General features: G+C 45.7%; 1 protein-coding gene across 1 annotated transcript; it reads left to right on the top strand.

Annotated features, from left to right (window-relative positions):
• The first annotated feature begins 625 nt into the window (after window positions 1–625).
• SCRT2 (scratch family transcriptional repressor 2) lies at window positions 626–13,675 on the top strand. The gene is made up of 2 exons (XM_031954152.1): window positions 626–1,206; window positions 12,876–13,675. The coding sequence occupies exons 1-2, from the start codon at window positions 1,065–1,067 to the stop codon at window positions 13,640–13,642; spliced, it is 909 nt and encodes a 302-aa protein (XP_031810012.1). The 5' UTR covers window positions 626–1,064; the 3' UTR covers window positions 13,643–13,675.
• The last annotated feature ends 3,529 nt before the right edge of the window (window positions 13,676–17,204 follow it).

Below are 17,204 nucleotides of genomic sequence, written 5' to 3'. Positions count from 1 at the left end.
TCCCCCTCCCTTCTTCTCAGGCCTCCTTCTTCCTCCTCTTTTATATCCCTCATGCTTCTTTCTGCCCCTTCCCCTATGAATTTGTCACTCCTCCTCTCTCCAATTCCCTTTCTCTATTTTCTCTACTCTAGCCAGCTGGTTTCCTGTTTTTCTCTTTTCCCATGCTTCTGTCTCTTTCTCTATTTTCTTTTTTCTTCCTGATTCCTTGTCTTTATTCCCCCTCCAGCCCTGAATCTATGTGTGTCTCCTTGTCTTTCTCTCATCTCTCTCTCTCTCTCTTTTCTTGGTCTCTAGGTGTCTCTGTCTCTCTTTGCCTTTTTCTCCATCTCTTTCTCCCTTCCCCTTTTCTTATTCTTCAGCTCTGTATTTCCGTCTCTCTTTGCCTTCCTCTTTGTCTCTGGCTGTCTCTGTCTCTCCTAGTCTTTCTCCTCATCTCTTTCTCTCTCCTCCATCCCACTCCCCCCACTCTTGTTCTTGAGCTCTGAGTCTGTCTCTCCTTGTCTTTTTATTTCTCTCTGTGTATCTGTCGTTCTCTTTCTCGCGGTCTCTCCCTCCCTCACTTTCTCTGCTCCTGCCTCTGCTTGCTCTGTACCTCCCTCCCCAGCTCGCCTGCTCTCTCTGCTCTGCTCCGCTCTGCTCTCCTCCCTGCCTGCCCGAGCAGCCGGTTCATGGGGAATGTGAATGATTGTCCTGAGGGACATTTGATGGATTAGAGAGCTAAACAGTTCCATTGCGAGAGGACCACCTGATCTCCAGCCTGCGTCCCATATAAAGCCGGCAGCCGGACTGCTGAGCTCAGCGAGTGTGCCAGGCAGCGCCGCCTCCCCTCCCCTCCCCTCCCCTCCTCTCCTCTCCGCCCGGGCCCTCCCTGCCTCGCTGCCTAGGGACCGCATGCGGGTAGTGCAGGGAGCTGTCCAGTGCTGAAGAGCCCGCTCTGTAAGGCAACAGCATCCACTTTCCTCCAGCCTGCAGCCCCTGTCTCCCCAAGCCTTCCCCCCTCCCCTCCCAAGGCCCCATTGAAGTTCCCCGCCGGGCCGACTCCGGCTCCGGCTCAGCACAGCACCATGCCCCGCTCCTTCTTGGTGAAGAAGATCAAAGCAGATGCCTTCCAGTGTAGCAGCGTCCCAGCTCCCAGCTACCACCCCCTGGGATCCGCATATGTGCTGCCGGGCTCCAGGGGGGCAGCCGGCCCCGCCGGGGACAGCGGTGAGTGGAGCCTCGGAAAAGGAGGAGGGGGTTGTGGGGGAGGTTCCGAGAAAGGGGCAAGTCTTATGGGCTGGAGATTCGGAAAAGGAGATCTTGGTCCTCCTTTCCATCCAAATCTGGGGAACCTCCCAAAGTGAGGATACCCCACATACACCGCCAACTCCCAGGAGAGCTACAGTGGGAGAAAAAGAGCGTTAAGCAGAACAGTCGATACAAAGGAAAAAGTCGTTTGGGCGTCTGCCCTGGGCCATGCTCTCAGACTTTGAAAGTTGCAGCCCTGGACTAGGCTGGGCTGAGGAATAAGGGAAGGGAGAAACCCCTGGACCTCTAAGTGGGCACAGATATAGCTAGAAGTATGGAGTCCCTTTCACATATTGGGGTGCTGGTCTTGGGAGTGACCCCGATCAGAGTCAGGGAATAAATGTTGGTTTGGGAATCAACTATGGATGTAGTTAGTGATTCTGCCCACACAGTTCATGTGAACATAAAGCCTGCTGGTCAGCATTGATCAACTGGCTGAAGATTTTGACCTCTATTTGAGTCTTCTTAAAGTGGGGACTCTAGGGTGGAGGAAAACCACTCTCTTTCCTGGCTCTAAGAATTTTCAACCTATATTGGATTAGATGCAAAACTAGCTCCCTCCTCTCCCTCCCCCCCACCCCTGTGAGCTTTTGTTACCCTCAGCTATATACATCCAGAGGCAAGATCTTGCCAGGACTTAGCCAGAGAAAGAGGTTTTAATCAAAGGGTTTATCCAGGGAAATAGCTACAGATCTCTGAAATAGGCAAGTTTGTGTTGTGAGGGAGGAAGATAACACCCCAAATTGTTTCTCCTTCCTATTCCTGCTGTTATCTGCTCCTGACCCATCATCTGGGTCTTCTTTGGGTGAGTTTGTGAAAGGAAATGGAATCTGTTAAAGGATGTGAGTGGAAATACTCAGTTGAAGGGGGTTAAGAGACTGAGACTTCTGAAGGAGTGAAAGAAAGCTAGTGTCTCCCTAGGGCCCTCTCCAAGAATCAGAAATGACAAAAGGTTTTCCTTTGGTGAGCCCCTACTGGGCAGGTGCACAGGGAGGAGATATCACTTTGGCAGGGAAAGGTCTGGCATCAGCTGGTGACATCGGCTTCCGGGCTGTGTGTGTGTGTGTGTGTGTGTGTGTGTGTGTGTGACAGAAGGGGAGAGGGAGAAAGCAAAGAAGAGAAGAAAGAGCTGAGGGACTGGAGAAAGAATGGAGAGAGAAAAAGCAAGAAGGTGCAGAGAGAAAGCAAAATGGCACCACTGAGTCAAGATGACCTGGTTCCTCCAAGAATCATAAACCACTCACTCACCTACATTCCTTTAGTCTTCCAGATAGGGTCAGAAAATTGAACAGGAGATGAACATTTATGACCTATCCAAGGTCAAAGAAGTTAGTGGTAAAGACAGGGCCCCTGTCTAGACCCGAAACTCCCCTCCCCCACCTCACATTTCTCCTTGCTAAGACCAGTTCTCTTCTGGGCAAGGCCCAAATTCTTCTGGGAGGATCCAGGAAAAGAACAGAAACACCAAGGATAACTAATAAGAAGGGGCAAGGAAGGTTCATTTGCTGGCTCTCTTCAGCTTCTGTCCATACTGGTCCAGGAGAAAAGACTGAAGGGGGAAGAAAAGAAGCAAGATTTTGCCAGAGAACATATTTTCTGTGAAGTAATCTTATTTTCCATTCCCCAGTCCAGTTCCCAAGAGAAGGAGTAGTTGAAGCATCTTCTATATCTGAATTGCCTCCTCTTTACCCCTCACCAAACATCAGAGCAGAACAAAGCCCTTTGGCCTGGATCTCCTCCCCCATAACTCCCCCTCCGTCTACATTTTCCTCTCCCCTGGGGAAATGAGTGGAGAATCACATAATCATAGAATAATAGACCAGGAAGGGCTTTTAGAACATAGAACAAGCAGTGTTAGAGCTAGACAGGACTTTACAGAACATCTAGTTCAATACTATCATTTTAAGGATGGGGGAAACTGAGGCCATAAACCACTGTGTCCTTTCCCTTTTGTTCATGATTAAGGGGATTGAATGGGAGAGATTTTAAGCCTGGAATGAATCAAAGATAGTAGAAAGGTACCACAAAAAGATCCCACAGGCAACTGGGAAATTGGAGTCTGAAATGGGGTAGGGGGAGGAAGGGAGAGTTAGAAGGAAAAGTGAAATCAGAGAGGAACTGGAAGGAAGCCCCCACCTCTGTTACCTTAAGCCTTCCCCTTTCTGACTTTGCTTCTCAAAGCAGGGAAAAACTCTGGAGAGAATATGAACTCTTTCATATCCAGAAACTACAAGAGGGCACCATGATTGTTCAGGCTAGAGTCAGAGCTAGAAGGGAAGGGTGTTAGGAGAGAAAGGGTACTTGACCCAAGTTAGGATTTCCAGAGATCCAAAATTTATTACTGCCTTGGCATCCAGAAGCTTGTGCTCAGGTTGAACATTTCACTCAAGCCAAAGAGAACTTGGCATTTGCAAGATGACCATCTTGCTGACAAAACCCAATTCTACCTTGTCTATGTGTATAGCCAGTGTAGCTATAAAGGCTTCAAGCAGTGACCCTACAGGCCAGCATCCCTAAGCATTGATATACCTGGGCATAAAGGGGCTGATAAAGCTGGAGACCCAAGAACCTTAGGATGCCACCTGTGGGGGAGGGGGTAATTGATAGGGGAAATGATTCTACCCCTGGGACCTTCAAGGAGGATGGTGGGATTCAAAAAAGCTAGGGCTGGTGGGTGGGCGCCTGTTTTCTCCGATCTCCCGGAAATAACCTTGCTGAACGTTTGAGGGAAGTGTGAAAAATTGCTGAGCTGAGCGCTTTCTCTCCCAGCGTGTGTGACTGTGCTGTGTAAACAAGGAGAAAGAGAGGAGAAGAGAGGGGAGGAGAGGGGAGGGAAGAAAGGAGGAGGGAAGCTAGGAGAGGGAAGGGGGGGAGGAGGAGCCCTGGGGCTGCAGACAGTTCCAGTTATTAGAAAGATCCTCTTACAAGGACTGCCTGCATTTTGCAGCTACTCAGCTAGGCTGGGGTGGGGGGAAAAGATGCAGGAAGGGTCAAAGGGAGAAAGGGAGGGGGAACGAGAGAGAGAAGTCCATGCCACAGTGAGGAGGGGGCATGGGCAGAGGAACAAAGACTGAACTGAAGCACCCCCAAAGGGAAAGGAAAGGAAGCTAGAAGCCTACTAGGGAAAGGAAGATAAGAGACCCTCAGAGGCTACCCAGATTAATGGGGCCATATCCCAATCCCCTGATAATAGCTAGAGTTGCATTTGAAAATAAGTGAAAGAGCAATTTGTATACAATCATAACAATCTCACATCTGTTTAGTTTTCAAAGCCTTTTCATGCCTATGATCTCATTTGATCTCCACACTAACCCTACAACACTTATCTTCTCTGGACCTCTATTTCTCCCATCTCTAAAGTGAAGCAGTTGGGTCCATGGTCTCTGAGACTTCTTCCAGCCTAATGCATAAAGTATACTTACCCCAAGACTCAAGACTTTCTTTCAGGAAGGGCTGGAGAGGATGAGGCAAATATTGAAGTTGGAAAAAATAATTTAGACACAGGTTTAGCAATCCAGGTTTCAGGATCTTATGCTCCCCAGTCTCTAAGAAACAAATATCCAGATCCATGTGGAAATGACTTCTGGGGCTCCCTTTCAATATGGTTTGGGGAGAATGACATCTGAGGGTTTCTCCTCCCTTTATTATTTCACACTTCCATAATGTTCGTTCTCACTCTTTCACTACCACATTCCTCCTTAAGATCCTATTCCCCCCTCATACACACAAAGACAGAGACCGAGAGACACACACATGTAGACATACACTTCTGTTCTTTGTCTCATCTACTATATATGCCTCTTCTTCTGTCCCACTCTCCCTGTCTCACTATGTCTCTTTCTGTCTTCCAAGTTCATCTTTATCATTCTCTTTCAATCTGTTCTTCTTAATATATAATTTTTCATAAATTCTAGAATATTAGCATTGGAAGAAATTTTAGAGATCATTTGAGTTCTACCTCCTCGTTTTACTAACGAAAACACTCCAGCCCAAAGCAGTAAAGTAAATCCCAAGGTCACAAAGTGAGTTTGAAACAGTTCCAATTGAATCCAGGAACTATGATTCCAGAGCTAGTACTCTTGCCACTAATTTTAATAATAATGGTGACATAGCTAGCACTTATGAAGACTTAAGGCTTACATCTATGCCACATTGCCTCCTGTGGAGGTCCTTTCCAACTCAGAAATGCTTCTTTTTCTGTAGTGTGCCCTCTCTTTTTCTTTCTCTCTCTGTTTCTCCCATTGCCACTTTACTCTTTCTATCTGCCTAACTGAGACATTGGTTTACTCTTTTTTGGAGACTCACAACTAACCTTTCCATCTCTTCTCCCAGTGCCAGGAGGTATGTTTGTAGAGGGAGGGAAGCTGATGCTTGGAAGTATAAGGCTTAGCCAAGACACTCCACAACCATCTGCCCCCCAAGCAATTCAGACCTCTGAGAGTTTAATCTGCTTCTTGTTTCCCCAAGAGGCACTCCCCACAAGCACTGTGAGTCCTAGGCCAAAACTCTCTATACTCTTATCCTGCCCTCAGAGTGGGGACTCCCCACCCCTTCAAAAACAAAACTGTAGTTCATAAGTCTCAGCTTCTCAAGAAACTAAGCTTGAATGGGGATGATGAAGGATCAATGCTGAAGCAATAACGCATTTCTCTCTCCTCTATGGGATACATTAACAATCCCCTAGTGTCGGAGGGAGTTCTCCAACTCTTGCCCATACTCTTATCTGTTTGACCACATTACATCAACAGGCTGAACCCTCCTCGCCTCCTGCTCAGGATGGCGCCACAGATACTGATAGGAAATTATTTTAGTCCAGAGCTTGAGAGGCTTCTAGGTGTCTCTGGATGAAGCATCAGTCACAAGTCACTCTCAGTCAGTCCCTCTATGGACAGAGACCTCCCAGGCACTTGATCAGAAAAGAAAAAGGAAATCCAGAGAGGGTTGGGTAAATTACCCAGTGAGCACTGCAGGGATTCTCAATCTGATGTTTTCCAGTCCTGTTTCTTCACTCCTCCTCTCTACTACACACACACACACACACATATCACTTCCCATTCTAGTCACTCTCAGTACTCAATCAGAAATCAAGAGACCTAAATCTAGTCCAGACTTGAAAACTCAACCCATGACTTGGACAAGGTACTTCCATCCAGGTCTGTAATTTACCCTCTACCAAATAAGAAAGTTAAACTAATTTCTTAGATCCTTCTAACCTCAAGATCCTCTTATATGCCCTTATTGTTGAACTATTGTAACTATTTCCCACTAATTCAGCATAACTGAGAATCTCCCAAGTTCCCCTAAGATTCAAGGTAAAGTCAAGGAAGAAGGAAGAAAGGAAAAGGTGGGGGGAGGGAGGAGAAAATGGAGAGGGAAAGGAAAGAGAAAGAGGAGAGGGAGAGAATTTACAAAGACTGAGAGAAAGGGACTTTGGATTCAGACCTGAGACTAAATCCTGGTTAGTGACTAAATTTCAATGTGCCATTTCTCCTCTGATCCTGTTTCCTCTCTGCTCAATAAGATTAATAGCACTTGCATTTCCTACCTCACAGGGTTACTGTGAGGAAAGTACTGTAGAAACCACAGTGATATTAAAATGTGAGTTACTGATATTATAAAGATAGGAGCAAGTGAGGGAGAAAGGGAATTAACTGAAGATCCACAGTAGATAGACATTTATCTCCCTTCCCATCTCTCCTTCTCACCACATTACAATCTCCAGGGTCTTGGTGTGATCAAATCAGTCCCAGAATCACAGAATGAAGAGTTGGAAAGGACTTCAGAGATCATCTGTTTTAATCTCCTCATTTTCACAGAGAAAACTGAGGCTCAGAGGTTAAGTGATTTGCCCAGTGACATTCACTAAGCAGCAAGTCAAGATTTTAAAGCCAGGTCCTCTGATTACAAATCCAGTACTTTCCCCATACTACTTTGCTATCTAGAAAGGACCACAGATATATTTGCACTTTTTATGGTTCTGTATCAGAGAGAGCAGAGAATTTGGAGTCAGAAGTTTTGGTTCAGATTCACCTATCAATCACCCGTAGAAAGCTGTTTAATATATTTTGAGCCTTTGTTTTGCCATCTATAAAATGAAACAGATCAACTAGGTAACCTTAAAAAAAATCAAACTGAATATTGTGTAATTATCATGATCATGTTTGCCCCTAAAAAAAAAACAGATAAGAAAATGAACATGGAGAAAGATGGATTTGGAATACTGCATGTTCTGTTAGATCCAATTGATGAGATGGTTCATTTTGCTGAAGTAATTTTTTCTTTTCTTTATTTTTATTATTTTTTGTTATGAAATGGCTCAATGAGTAGGGAAGGCAAGGAGAGATCTCAAAAAATAAAGATGAGGTAAAAATAAATATCTAATTAAAGATACAATTTAACATAACAGTTTAACTATCACTAAACATTTTTACATTTTTGTAATGAAATTATAAATTTTCTGACCTGTAATTTCCCTTCTAACTTAAATTTCATTATTTTGGGAGACTATCCTCCTCATTCTACTCTCATGTCATCTAGGCCAGGTTGTCTCCAATTTCCTGTCCAAATTCATGATTATTCCTGTCATAATAGGCAGCCCCTATCAGAATGTGGCCCCAAAATGTGGGTGATATTTTTGAGCAAATGCCTAGGAATTACTCAAATAAATAATAATAAGAGGGGAAAAACGCCAAGCCCTGTGCCCAGGGCTGGGCACGCAGGCGCGGAATGGGCTATTTTTATCTCCAGTTGCTGCTGACAGACCCAGCCTTCTGCTCAGTTGGCTAGAGACAATTTGAGGCTTGAGGCCCCAGCACAGCCAGCCAAAGTGCTCTAAATATACCCATGCAACAGTCACTGCCTGCCACTGGACTGGCTGAGGGGCTCATCAAAAAAGGTCAGCCTTCCACCTAGCACTTCCCTAGGGTTTTTGATACAAAGGCTTATGTTGATTTTGACATAGCCTCAAGTTTCCCAAATTCCCCCAAAACTTAGAATAAGCTAAGAGAGAGTCCATATGGTATCCATGAAAGTACACAACTGTGAGCCAGAAGAAGCCTTGAGTTCAAATTCTGACCCAAATATTGGTCTATTGTATGACTTTGATCTAGTTAATCTAGTTACTGCCTTTTTCTAGGACCCAGTTTTTACCTCTGCAAAATGAAAGGGTTGCTTTCTCAGAAACCAACCAACCAAAGTGGTGCAATGAAAATGACCATAGCCCTGGGTCCCTAGTCTTCAAATAATAAGCTATATGATTGTAAACAAGTCATATCTGTTTTTTAAGCCTGTTTCCAACTCTGGAAAATAGAATAATTTTTGCATTCCCTAAGACTCTGAGAAAATTACTTTGCAACCTGTAAAATAGAATTCAAATAAGATCTTGTATTAGTGTGCTTTTAGTCTTCCAGAGGCTACAAAGGTTACAGGGAGCAATGGCACTTGAAGCGCCTATCAGTTCACTAGCTAGAGGTCTTGCTAGTTCCTGGTATGTCATGGGGGCTCACTGAAAGTCTACTGACTGACAGAGAAGGGTGTGGCACTATGAGGATGGTCCTTATGATAGAAGCTTCAGGTAAGTGTAGGTGCCAGGCTGAGAGCACAACACATTAGTGGTCACACACATAAGTTTTGTCCATTGAATCTGAGCAAGCTCAGCCCTGCCTACCATACCATGGCTTGAGTTTACTGAAATCTTCAGGAAGACCCAAGGAAGCAGAAGGAAGCAATCCAATTCCATCTAGCAGACCCTGGAGTTGTGGGATAGGAAGGAAGATATGAGAAAAGAAAATGGAAGGGGTTGGTCGTAGATCTATGATATTAGATTAAATAAAGTGGAGGTGAGGAAGAAGGATGCAGAAAGGCTATGAGATCCAGTCAGAGTCAAAAACTACCTCCTCAAACCTGTTGCAGCCATCTCCAGGAGGTGAGGAATAAGATTGATTACACAGAGAACCAACGGAAGCAGAAGCTGTCACCCCTCACCTCAAGGACATGTTCCCCACTATCCCCACTACCCCAAGTTTCGGTCAATATCTTTCCTCTTAGTGAGTAGTTTGTCCTGCTCTGCCTTATTTCTGTATGAGGCACTTGATTCCAAGGCTAGGACCCAGAAGGCTACAATACCCATAAGCCACCATAAGAGGGCAATGGAGTAACAGCTCCTTAAGTCTGAAAGAGCTGGACCAGAGAAGGCAAGAGGAGGGTGAGAGCTTTAAGGGTAAGGTTTGAGGGCCATTTTATGGAGAGCAGTTAAAGGAATCAATTTGAGAGGTTGTACAGTATCATAAAGTAGTTCCCAATCTTTTCAAATATTTATATCCTTTTTTACATCAAAAAATTTTATTGTATTTCATGATTGTAGTTGTAATGATGACATTGAAGAAAATGATGAAAATTTAAATTCAGTAATATTTTTAAATGATTTCTATTTTATGAATCACAAATGCATCTACATGTATTTGAAAAATAGCAATACACATATATGGAAGATAGAATTCTATAGAAAACATATTTAGTCATTCACTATTTTGTCATTGCATTGTGAGATGGAACCAACAGTCTCCCAATTCTTTGCTCCGTTTGGAGATCCACAGGCTAGGGACATTGATGGAGTCTAAGAACACTGGGTGTAGAGTGAGAGGCTTGGTTTTCAGATCCATTTCTGATACTCTTGAATGAGATGACAATTAATTTCCTCTCTCTGCCCCTCAGTTTTTTCCTCTATAAAAACAATAGGACTTTTTTTCCTTACATCATAGAGCTATTGCAAAGAAAGTACTTTGCAAACCCAAAAGCAATATAATACAACCTCATAAACATTTATTGAGCACTATGGAATCAGACGCCAGATATGTTTACCTCCTAGGATATATTCCTACTTCCCACTTATTCTCATTCCAACTTTAGGGAGACTCCAAATCTAGGAAGATTTCTTTATAGATCTGCACAGTACATCTAAAACAAAAACCCTGACATAAGAAGAAGATCTGCATTCTAATCCTAACATTGCCATTAACTCACTATAAGACTCTGGACAAGTCACTCATCCTTTCCTCCTCTGTGGAAAGAAGACAAGTTAAATCTGAAAATCCATTTCATCCTATGAGTCTAAAAGCTATTGTGTGACCTCAAGCAAGTAACTTTGTGTCTCTGAGACTCAATAAAATGAGGAAAATAATTTCTGCTTCCTTCAAAGGGATGATATGAAAATCAGATGGTATTAAAAGGTAAAAGTGCTTTGCACAGAAAGTGTTATACAAGTGCCAAGGGGCATTATCTATTAATAAAATTTTACTTCTTAAATCAGTGGGGTCCATAAGAGCTTAAGGAACCCCAAATTATGTGCATTTTATATTCTCCCACCTCTAAAAAAGAATGTAAGTAGTTAAAAAGGAAATTATATTTGTATGTCTAGCACAGTAAGTACTTAATACTTTTTGAACTGGATTGATTACTAGGGTGAAGGTAAAGGGATTTACAAGATGACAGTAAACCCCCAAAAGCCCCAGGTCAAATTATGCTTCTTCAGGAGAAACTGAAGCACAAAGAAAGTAAGTGACTTTTCCAAGGTAACACGGCAAAGAAACAATCTAATCAGAAAAAGCTCTCAAAAAGGATCTTGGAGACTTCTCTGGAAAGATGTTTTCTTTTGGGCTTGAACTCAGGCCTTTTTAGAGAGGATGAATAAAATGAACTCTAAGGGAGGATTGTCCAGTCCTCTGGGATCTGTAAGACTACACTCAAGGTGGTAGATAGAGACACAAGATCCAGGTGTCCTGGCTCCCAGCCCTGATGCTCTGTCCCCAGCTGCCCCCCTCCCTCTGCTGATTCATTCTGGTGCTAATCACCCCATTCATTCCCACATCCCCTCAGCATTTCTGTTCTGAGCTGCCAACAGCTGCCTGCCTTTGCACTGCTTATAGATTTCCTCCTTTTTTATCCTTACCCTTCACTTAACGGTCTGGCCTCACTCCTTCAGAGAAAGGGAGTAGGAAGAGCCTGCTCAAGGGGCCTCTCCAGGGGGAGGGACAGAAAGGGCTTGAGCCCTTATACTCTGGACTCTTGGAAAATGAGAAGCTGATTCCAAGAGGAGCACCTCATTCTGAGCTCCTCAGGGAGAAATTGGTGCTGTTTTAAGTGGAAAACTCAGTTCCCAGGAGCAGGAAAAAAAGTGTAACTGATGAGGAAGGTCCTAACTAAGGCCTACTTTAGTTTTTAACTATCTATCTTGGAATATAAACTCCTGAGGGCAGACTATGAATTTCTTTTCCTTCTTTATAACCCTTTACACACCCTTTTAGTACTCACCCAACAAGGATTCAGAATATCAGAAATGGAAGAGGTCATAGAACATATCACATTAGAACTATAAGGATCAGGAGTCAATATGGTGTAGGAGAAAGGGCATCGGCACTGCAATCTGAACACTAATGTTTGAATCCTTTATCTGCTATATATGATCTTGGACAAATTTATTAACTTCTCATAGTCATTTTCCTCATCCATAAAAAAAGAGGGAATTGGAATCTCCAAAGTCTTATCCACTTTGAAATGCTATTGAATTTAGAGATGGAAACTTAAAACACAGCATGTGAAAGTTTATGGAGGGTATTTGGAATACAGAGATCATAAAGTTTTCTACTATTTTAATTTTTTTTAATTCTGACATATTTTGTTTCTTACTTATGACTCATTTTCAAATATATCCCACTTCCCTTCAATACCCAAAGAGCCATACCTTTGTAGCAAAAATTAAAAAGGGAAAAAATAGTTCAGTAAATCAACCAAAGTATCAATTAGTTCTAACAATACATATAATTATCCATACACATAATCCCCCACTTCTGCAACGAAAGAAGGGCAGTACTTGCATTTTTTTTCATATTTTCTTGGAGTTAACTTTGATCATTACAATTACCCAGAATAAATTACACATTCAGTTTCAAATTTTTGATTCTTTTCATTCATATTATTGTAAAGATGGGATATGCTGTTTTATTGGTTCTGTGTTCTTCACTCTGCATCAATTCAAATCAATTCCAAACTCTTCATATTACCTTTTCTTATGGAGTAGTAATATTCCATTGCATGAAAGTATCACAGTTTGTTTATCAATTCACAATGTTTCCGTCTTCAGTCCTGTCTGACTTTCCTTGACAAGGATACTGGAGTAGTTTGCCATTTCCTTCTCCAACTTAATTTACAGATGAAGAAACTGAGACAAACAGAGTTAAGTGACTTGCCCGGGGTCACACAGCAAGGCAGTGTCTGAAGCCACATTTGAACTCAGGAAGATGAGTCTGACTTTGGGCCAGACACTCTGTCATTGCACTACTTAGCTGCCCAAACAATGTAGAAAGGAGTAATTCACAGTCCAGAAAAAGAAGGGATTGGCCCCACAATTGTGGTAGGAATAATTCTAGGAAGATTCTTGGAGACGGATCTTCCACAGCACCTACTGGGAGCAGAGACTTGTGTAGGGGACTCTGTGTAGGTAGTGTGAGGACGGGTCCCTGCCCCCTGGAGCTGACAGTCTGGTAGAGCCTGGCTAACTGATCCTTGTGTGTGTGTGTCCCTGCTCCACCCAGGCTATGCTCCACACTGCCTTCCGCCCCCCAGCTATGACAGCGAAAAGAAAGCGGGGCTGGAGCTGGCGCCGTCGGAAGCTGCGTACCCACCAGCCACGGAGGAGTACAGCGACCCCGAGAGCCCGCAGTCGAGCCTGTCGGCGCGCTACTTCCGAGGGGAGGCGGCGGTGACGGACAGCTACTCCATGGATGCCTTCTTTATCTCAGATGGGCGCTCCCGGAGGCGCGGGGCTGGGGATGCTCGGGGGGCCGGGGGCGGGAACGGGCCTGGGGGAACTGGGGGTGGAAGCGGGGGGCACCGACACTCGTGCGGGGAGTGCGGCAAGACGTACGCCACGTCGTCCAACCTGAGCCGGCACAAGCAGACACACCGCAGCCTGGACAGCAAGCTGGCGCGCAAGTGTCCGACGTGCGGCAAGGCCTACGTGTCCATGCCGGCTCTGGCCATGCACGTGCTCACCCACAACCTGCGCCACAAGTGCGGCGTCTGCGGCAAGGCGTTCTCGCGCCCCTGGCTGCTGCAGGGCCACATGCGCTCGCACACGGGCGAGAAGCCCTTCGGCTGCTCCCACTGTGGCAAAGCGTTCGCCGACCGCTCTAACCTGAGAGCGCACATGCAGACGCACTCGGCCTTCAAGCACTACAAGTGCCGCCAGTGCGAGAAGACCTTCGCGCTTAAGTCCTACCTCAACAAGCACTGCGAAGCCGCCTGCTTCAAAGGCGCCGAGCACGCTTGCACCGCCTCCACCGCCGCTCTGGACAACTAACTCACCCCACCCTCCCGGCAGGCCCTGCCCTCTCTCCCCAAGTTCTCTCAGGCCCAGTCCCAATCCGCTACAGTTCTGTTCAAACTCCGCCCTTTCTCCATCCCTAGTTCTAACCGCTTCCCTTTATAAACCTCTTTCCCCCGTCCCTACTTGCTCTACCTAATTCCGCCCGTTAGCATAAATGATAGCCTTTCCCCAACTAAGGCCTGGCCCAATCTCTCCCTGCCCTTCTCCGCCCTTTACAATACAGGGACAGCATAGTCTAAGGACCGCATGTCTTCTTCCCCAGGCCCTCTCAGACCCAAAACCCAACCTCTGAAGCTCAGTCCCCGTGAGCCCCAAGCCTTCTCCAGGAATACACCCTTCTTTTCCTGGCCAGGACCCACTTTCCCCTCCCAGGCATTCTTCTTCACCTTCCCTGGCATCGCTTTCTGTTTCTTTTCTTCTTCGTTAGTCCCCCTTTCCCACTGTTTTTTACTGCCACCCCCAACTTCTCCAGGTGGCCTCGGGAGGTGAACCTCAGAGCAGAATGGGCTCCTGGGGTCTGGGGGCTCAGGACCCTGCTGCTCCCTCCTGCTCCCCTTGCCACCAGCTCAGGGAAAGGGCAGGTTCCCTTCCCCAGTTGTAAGTCCTCTTTTCCCACACTTCTTTCCCTTCCTCTCTGAGCACTTTCCCACCACCCCCAGAACAAGACAGTTTCTAGGGGGAGAGAGGGGAGGCCTGGGTCTCTCTGGAGCAGTACCAGAGAGTTATTTATTTATTTGTATTTATCTATTTATTTATTTATTTATTATTCCCTCCAAAATGGGAGTATTCCCTCTATGGGAAGGTGAGGCTCTCCAGCTGGACTGGAGATTCTGGCAAGGCTTCTTAGAAGGTGAGGCCCTGACTGAAAGGACTTGAGGATCTGGCTAGGAGTGAAAGGAAAGCACTTCTCTGTGCGTCTAACCTGGGGATATGGGATGAAGTGAGGAAGGGGTCACTTAAGAAAGATGATCTGCAATACAACCTCAGGGTCTGCCCTAAAAAAGGTCTGTGGGTGCTGACGCAGGCACACACACAGAGCCAACCCCTTGATCTGTGCAAGGTTGGCAGGCTCCGATATTCTCCCCTCATTCTCCCTGACCCAATTCATGCCTTGCCCGAAAAGCTCCGGGCAGAGAAAGGGAAAGACTGGAGGGGTTCATGGGGCAGGTCCCCACTGCAACTCCTCCAAGAAGCCCACCAGGATTGCCCTGCCTATGAAAAGTCCTAATTCATATTTGTTCTTTATGCTGTTTGTGGAGGGAAGTGGAGCCTCCAGAGGGCTGGGGTGAGGTAGGGCAATCCCTGGGGTTAAGGGAAGAGGCCACAGCTGCCCCAAACCCATACCCATCCCACTTATTGCCCGCACACCTTTGAAATGAAAGGCAGGAGGCCGCCTTCCAAGTCTATGCAACTTTCCCAGCAGAAGGGGGTCCCGAACCCCTACAGGGGCCAGCCCCCAGCCAGGACCTCACATCCTGCCTCCTACCTCCCCTGATGGCGGCGCAAAACGGCCGGTGCCCTCTCTCTAGAGCCACCGTGCCCACACCCTTTGCATGCCTGCAGAGGTATCACAAGCACACGGCCCCGCCCAGGGCCCTCTTCCCCCACCCCTGCAGGGCCGCACACGCCTCCCTAGCGCATGGGCCCCAAACCCCGCTTTAAGCACACGTTTCCGTCCCCGCATCTTCCCCCGCAATAGCTTCACACCCAGATAGTAGGAAGAGAGGTCCCCATTCATTTCTTCCCCTCCCCCCCAGGACACGGAGTAGGTTTCCCCAAATGCAAGGGTTCAGCTCTCAAGTACAGGAGGGGAGGGTAGCAGAGAGAGTTATTGTAATCTTTTTCTCTCCGATGTTACAGCAGACTGCATTGGAAAGAGCCCCGGACAGAGAAACAACAGACCTGGGTTCTAGTCACTGCTCTCTGCTGTGTGACTTTAGGCAAGTCACAGAACCTCTCCAGGCCTCAGTTTCCTCATCTGTAAAATGAGGGAGTTGGACTAGACAGCCTTTACTATCCCTTCCAACTCTGACATTCTATGGTTCTAGGCCCTTCCCTGGGAAGAGAGACTGGGGTGCAGGGCGGGGGGAGGAGGGTATTGTAGAATCGATTCCCAATGTGTGTTTATATTGTAAATAGGAACTTCCAACAGCAATAATTTTCCATGCATGTTCGGCTTTTTGGCCAGATTTTGTACAAGCGCCTAGCGCTCCCCACTCCCCGCCCCAGACCCTTTCCTGCGCGGGCCATTACTTCAAGGCTCCTCTTGCCCCGCCCCCGCCGGCAGTATTACTTGTAATGCAATTCAGGGATAATAAAGAAACTTCAGCCACTTAGTCCGCGCCTAATGTGCTGTCTCAGTGGACCGGGGAAGAATGGGCATCGGGTACCGCCCCTCCTAGCTCTTCTGCTCCTCAGCGATCAAAATAAGGTTACCGGGTGAACACACAAAATTCTAGATCTTTCCTTTGGCAATTTTGGGGTAGGCATCCTTAGGGACAGCTGGACAGCTCCTCCATGCTTTCACCTCAGACTAGACAAATTGCTCTTCTCTGAGCTTGAGTTTCATCTAATAGAGTTAGCTTAGGCCTGACTCTAAGATCCTTCCAATTCTGACATTTTGTGGTTGTAAGAAGAGGTCCTCCCATCTCTAGGATATGAGCTGGTCAGAGATTTTATTTTTGAAGGATCTACACCCAGAGTAGTCCATATCTAGGAGCCCTTAAAGATCCATAAAGAGAGGGATCAGTGTTGGGTTTTCTGAGGTCCAGGAAGGAAGGAAGGAAGGAAGGAAGGAAGGGAGGCAGGGAGGAAGAAAAAGAAAATAGGACACCAAAAAAAGGGAAACAAAATGTGAATCTTTAAAAAATATGGGGGGTTTCCTTTTCCCTGTGCAAATGAAATAATAATTGAGGTGTGTGAGGAGGAAATCTAACTTCTCTGCAGTATCTTACACTTAATAGGAAATTGGGGGGGGCATAAATGTTCTTTCTCAAAAGTTTGATGTTGGTGCTAAATTTGGGATCCCCTGAGCCTGAGGCAGAATCTCTTCATGGTGCGAGGGGGGGAGAGAGGGCAGGAAACCCCTGCCCTTATATTGCCCTCATCGCTTCTCTAAGGAGCTCTGAATGATAGACACATATGGTTTCATTCTTTCTTTCCATCTGCCTGCCTGTCTAAGAAAGGAGAAGGTTAAAGCAGAGAAATTGAATCGGTCTTACTAAGCTTCTCCAGTAGACTGCAGTTTGCACTTTGTTTAATAGGACATACAGAAAATAATATGAAATAATGACTCTGCCCTTAGGAAATCCACAGTTTAAAGAAAGGTCATCATTAGAGACCAATATCATATATTGTAATAGCAGTAGTTGTCATTTATATAGCATTTTAAAGTTGTAGAAAGGATATACACACAATTATTTTAATTCTTATAACAGCCCTGTTTTAAGTAGATACTTTGTGTCTTATTATCCCCCTTTTATAGATGAGAAAACTGAGGTAGAGAAAGCACAGAAAGAACAAGTCATATAGCTAA

This window comes from Sarcophilus harrisii, chromosome 2 (genome assembly GCF_902635505.1).
Source record: "Sarcophilus harrisii chromosome 2, mSarHar1.11, whole genome shotgun sequence".
Classification (NCBI taxonomy): domain Eukaryota; kingdom Metazoa; phylum Chordata; class Mammalia; order Dasyuromorphia; family Dasyuridae; genus Sarcophilus; species Sarcophilus harrisii.
Note: the sequence above shows the minus strand (reverse complement) of the source record. Positions and strands in the feature narration are given on the sequence as shown.

Bases quoted from the DNA above. Each gene is read 5' to 3' on its own strand.
- SCRT2 (XM_031954152.1), top strand. From the start codon at position 1,065: ATGCCCCGCTCCTTCTTGGTGAAGAAGATCAAAGCAGATGCCTTCCAG. The intron at 1,207-12,875 runs GTGAGTGGAGCC...TGCTCCACCCAG, and splicing joins CGGCCCCGCCGGGGACAGCG to GCTATGCTCCACACTGCCTT.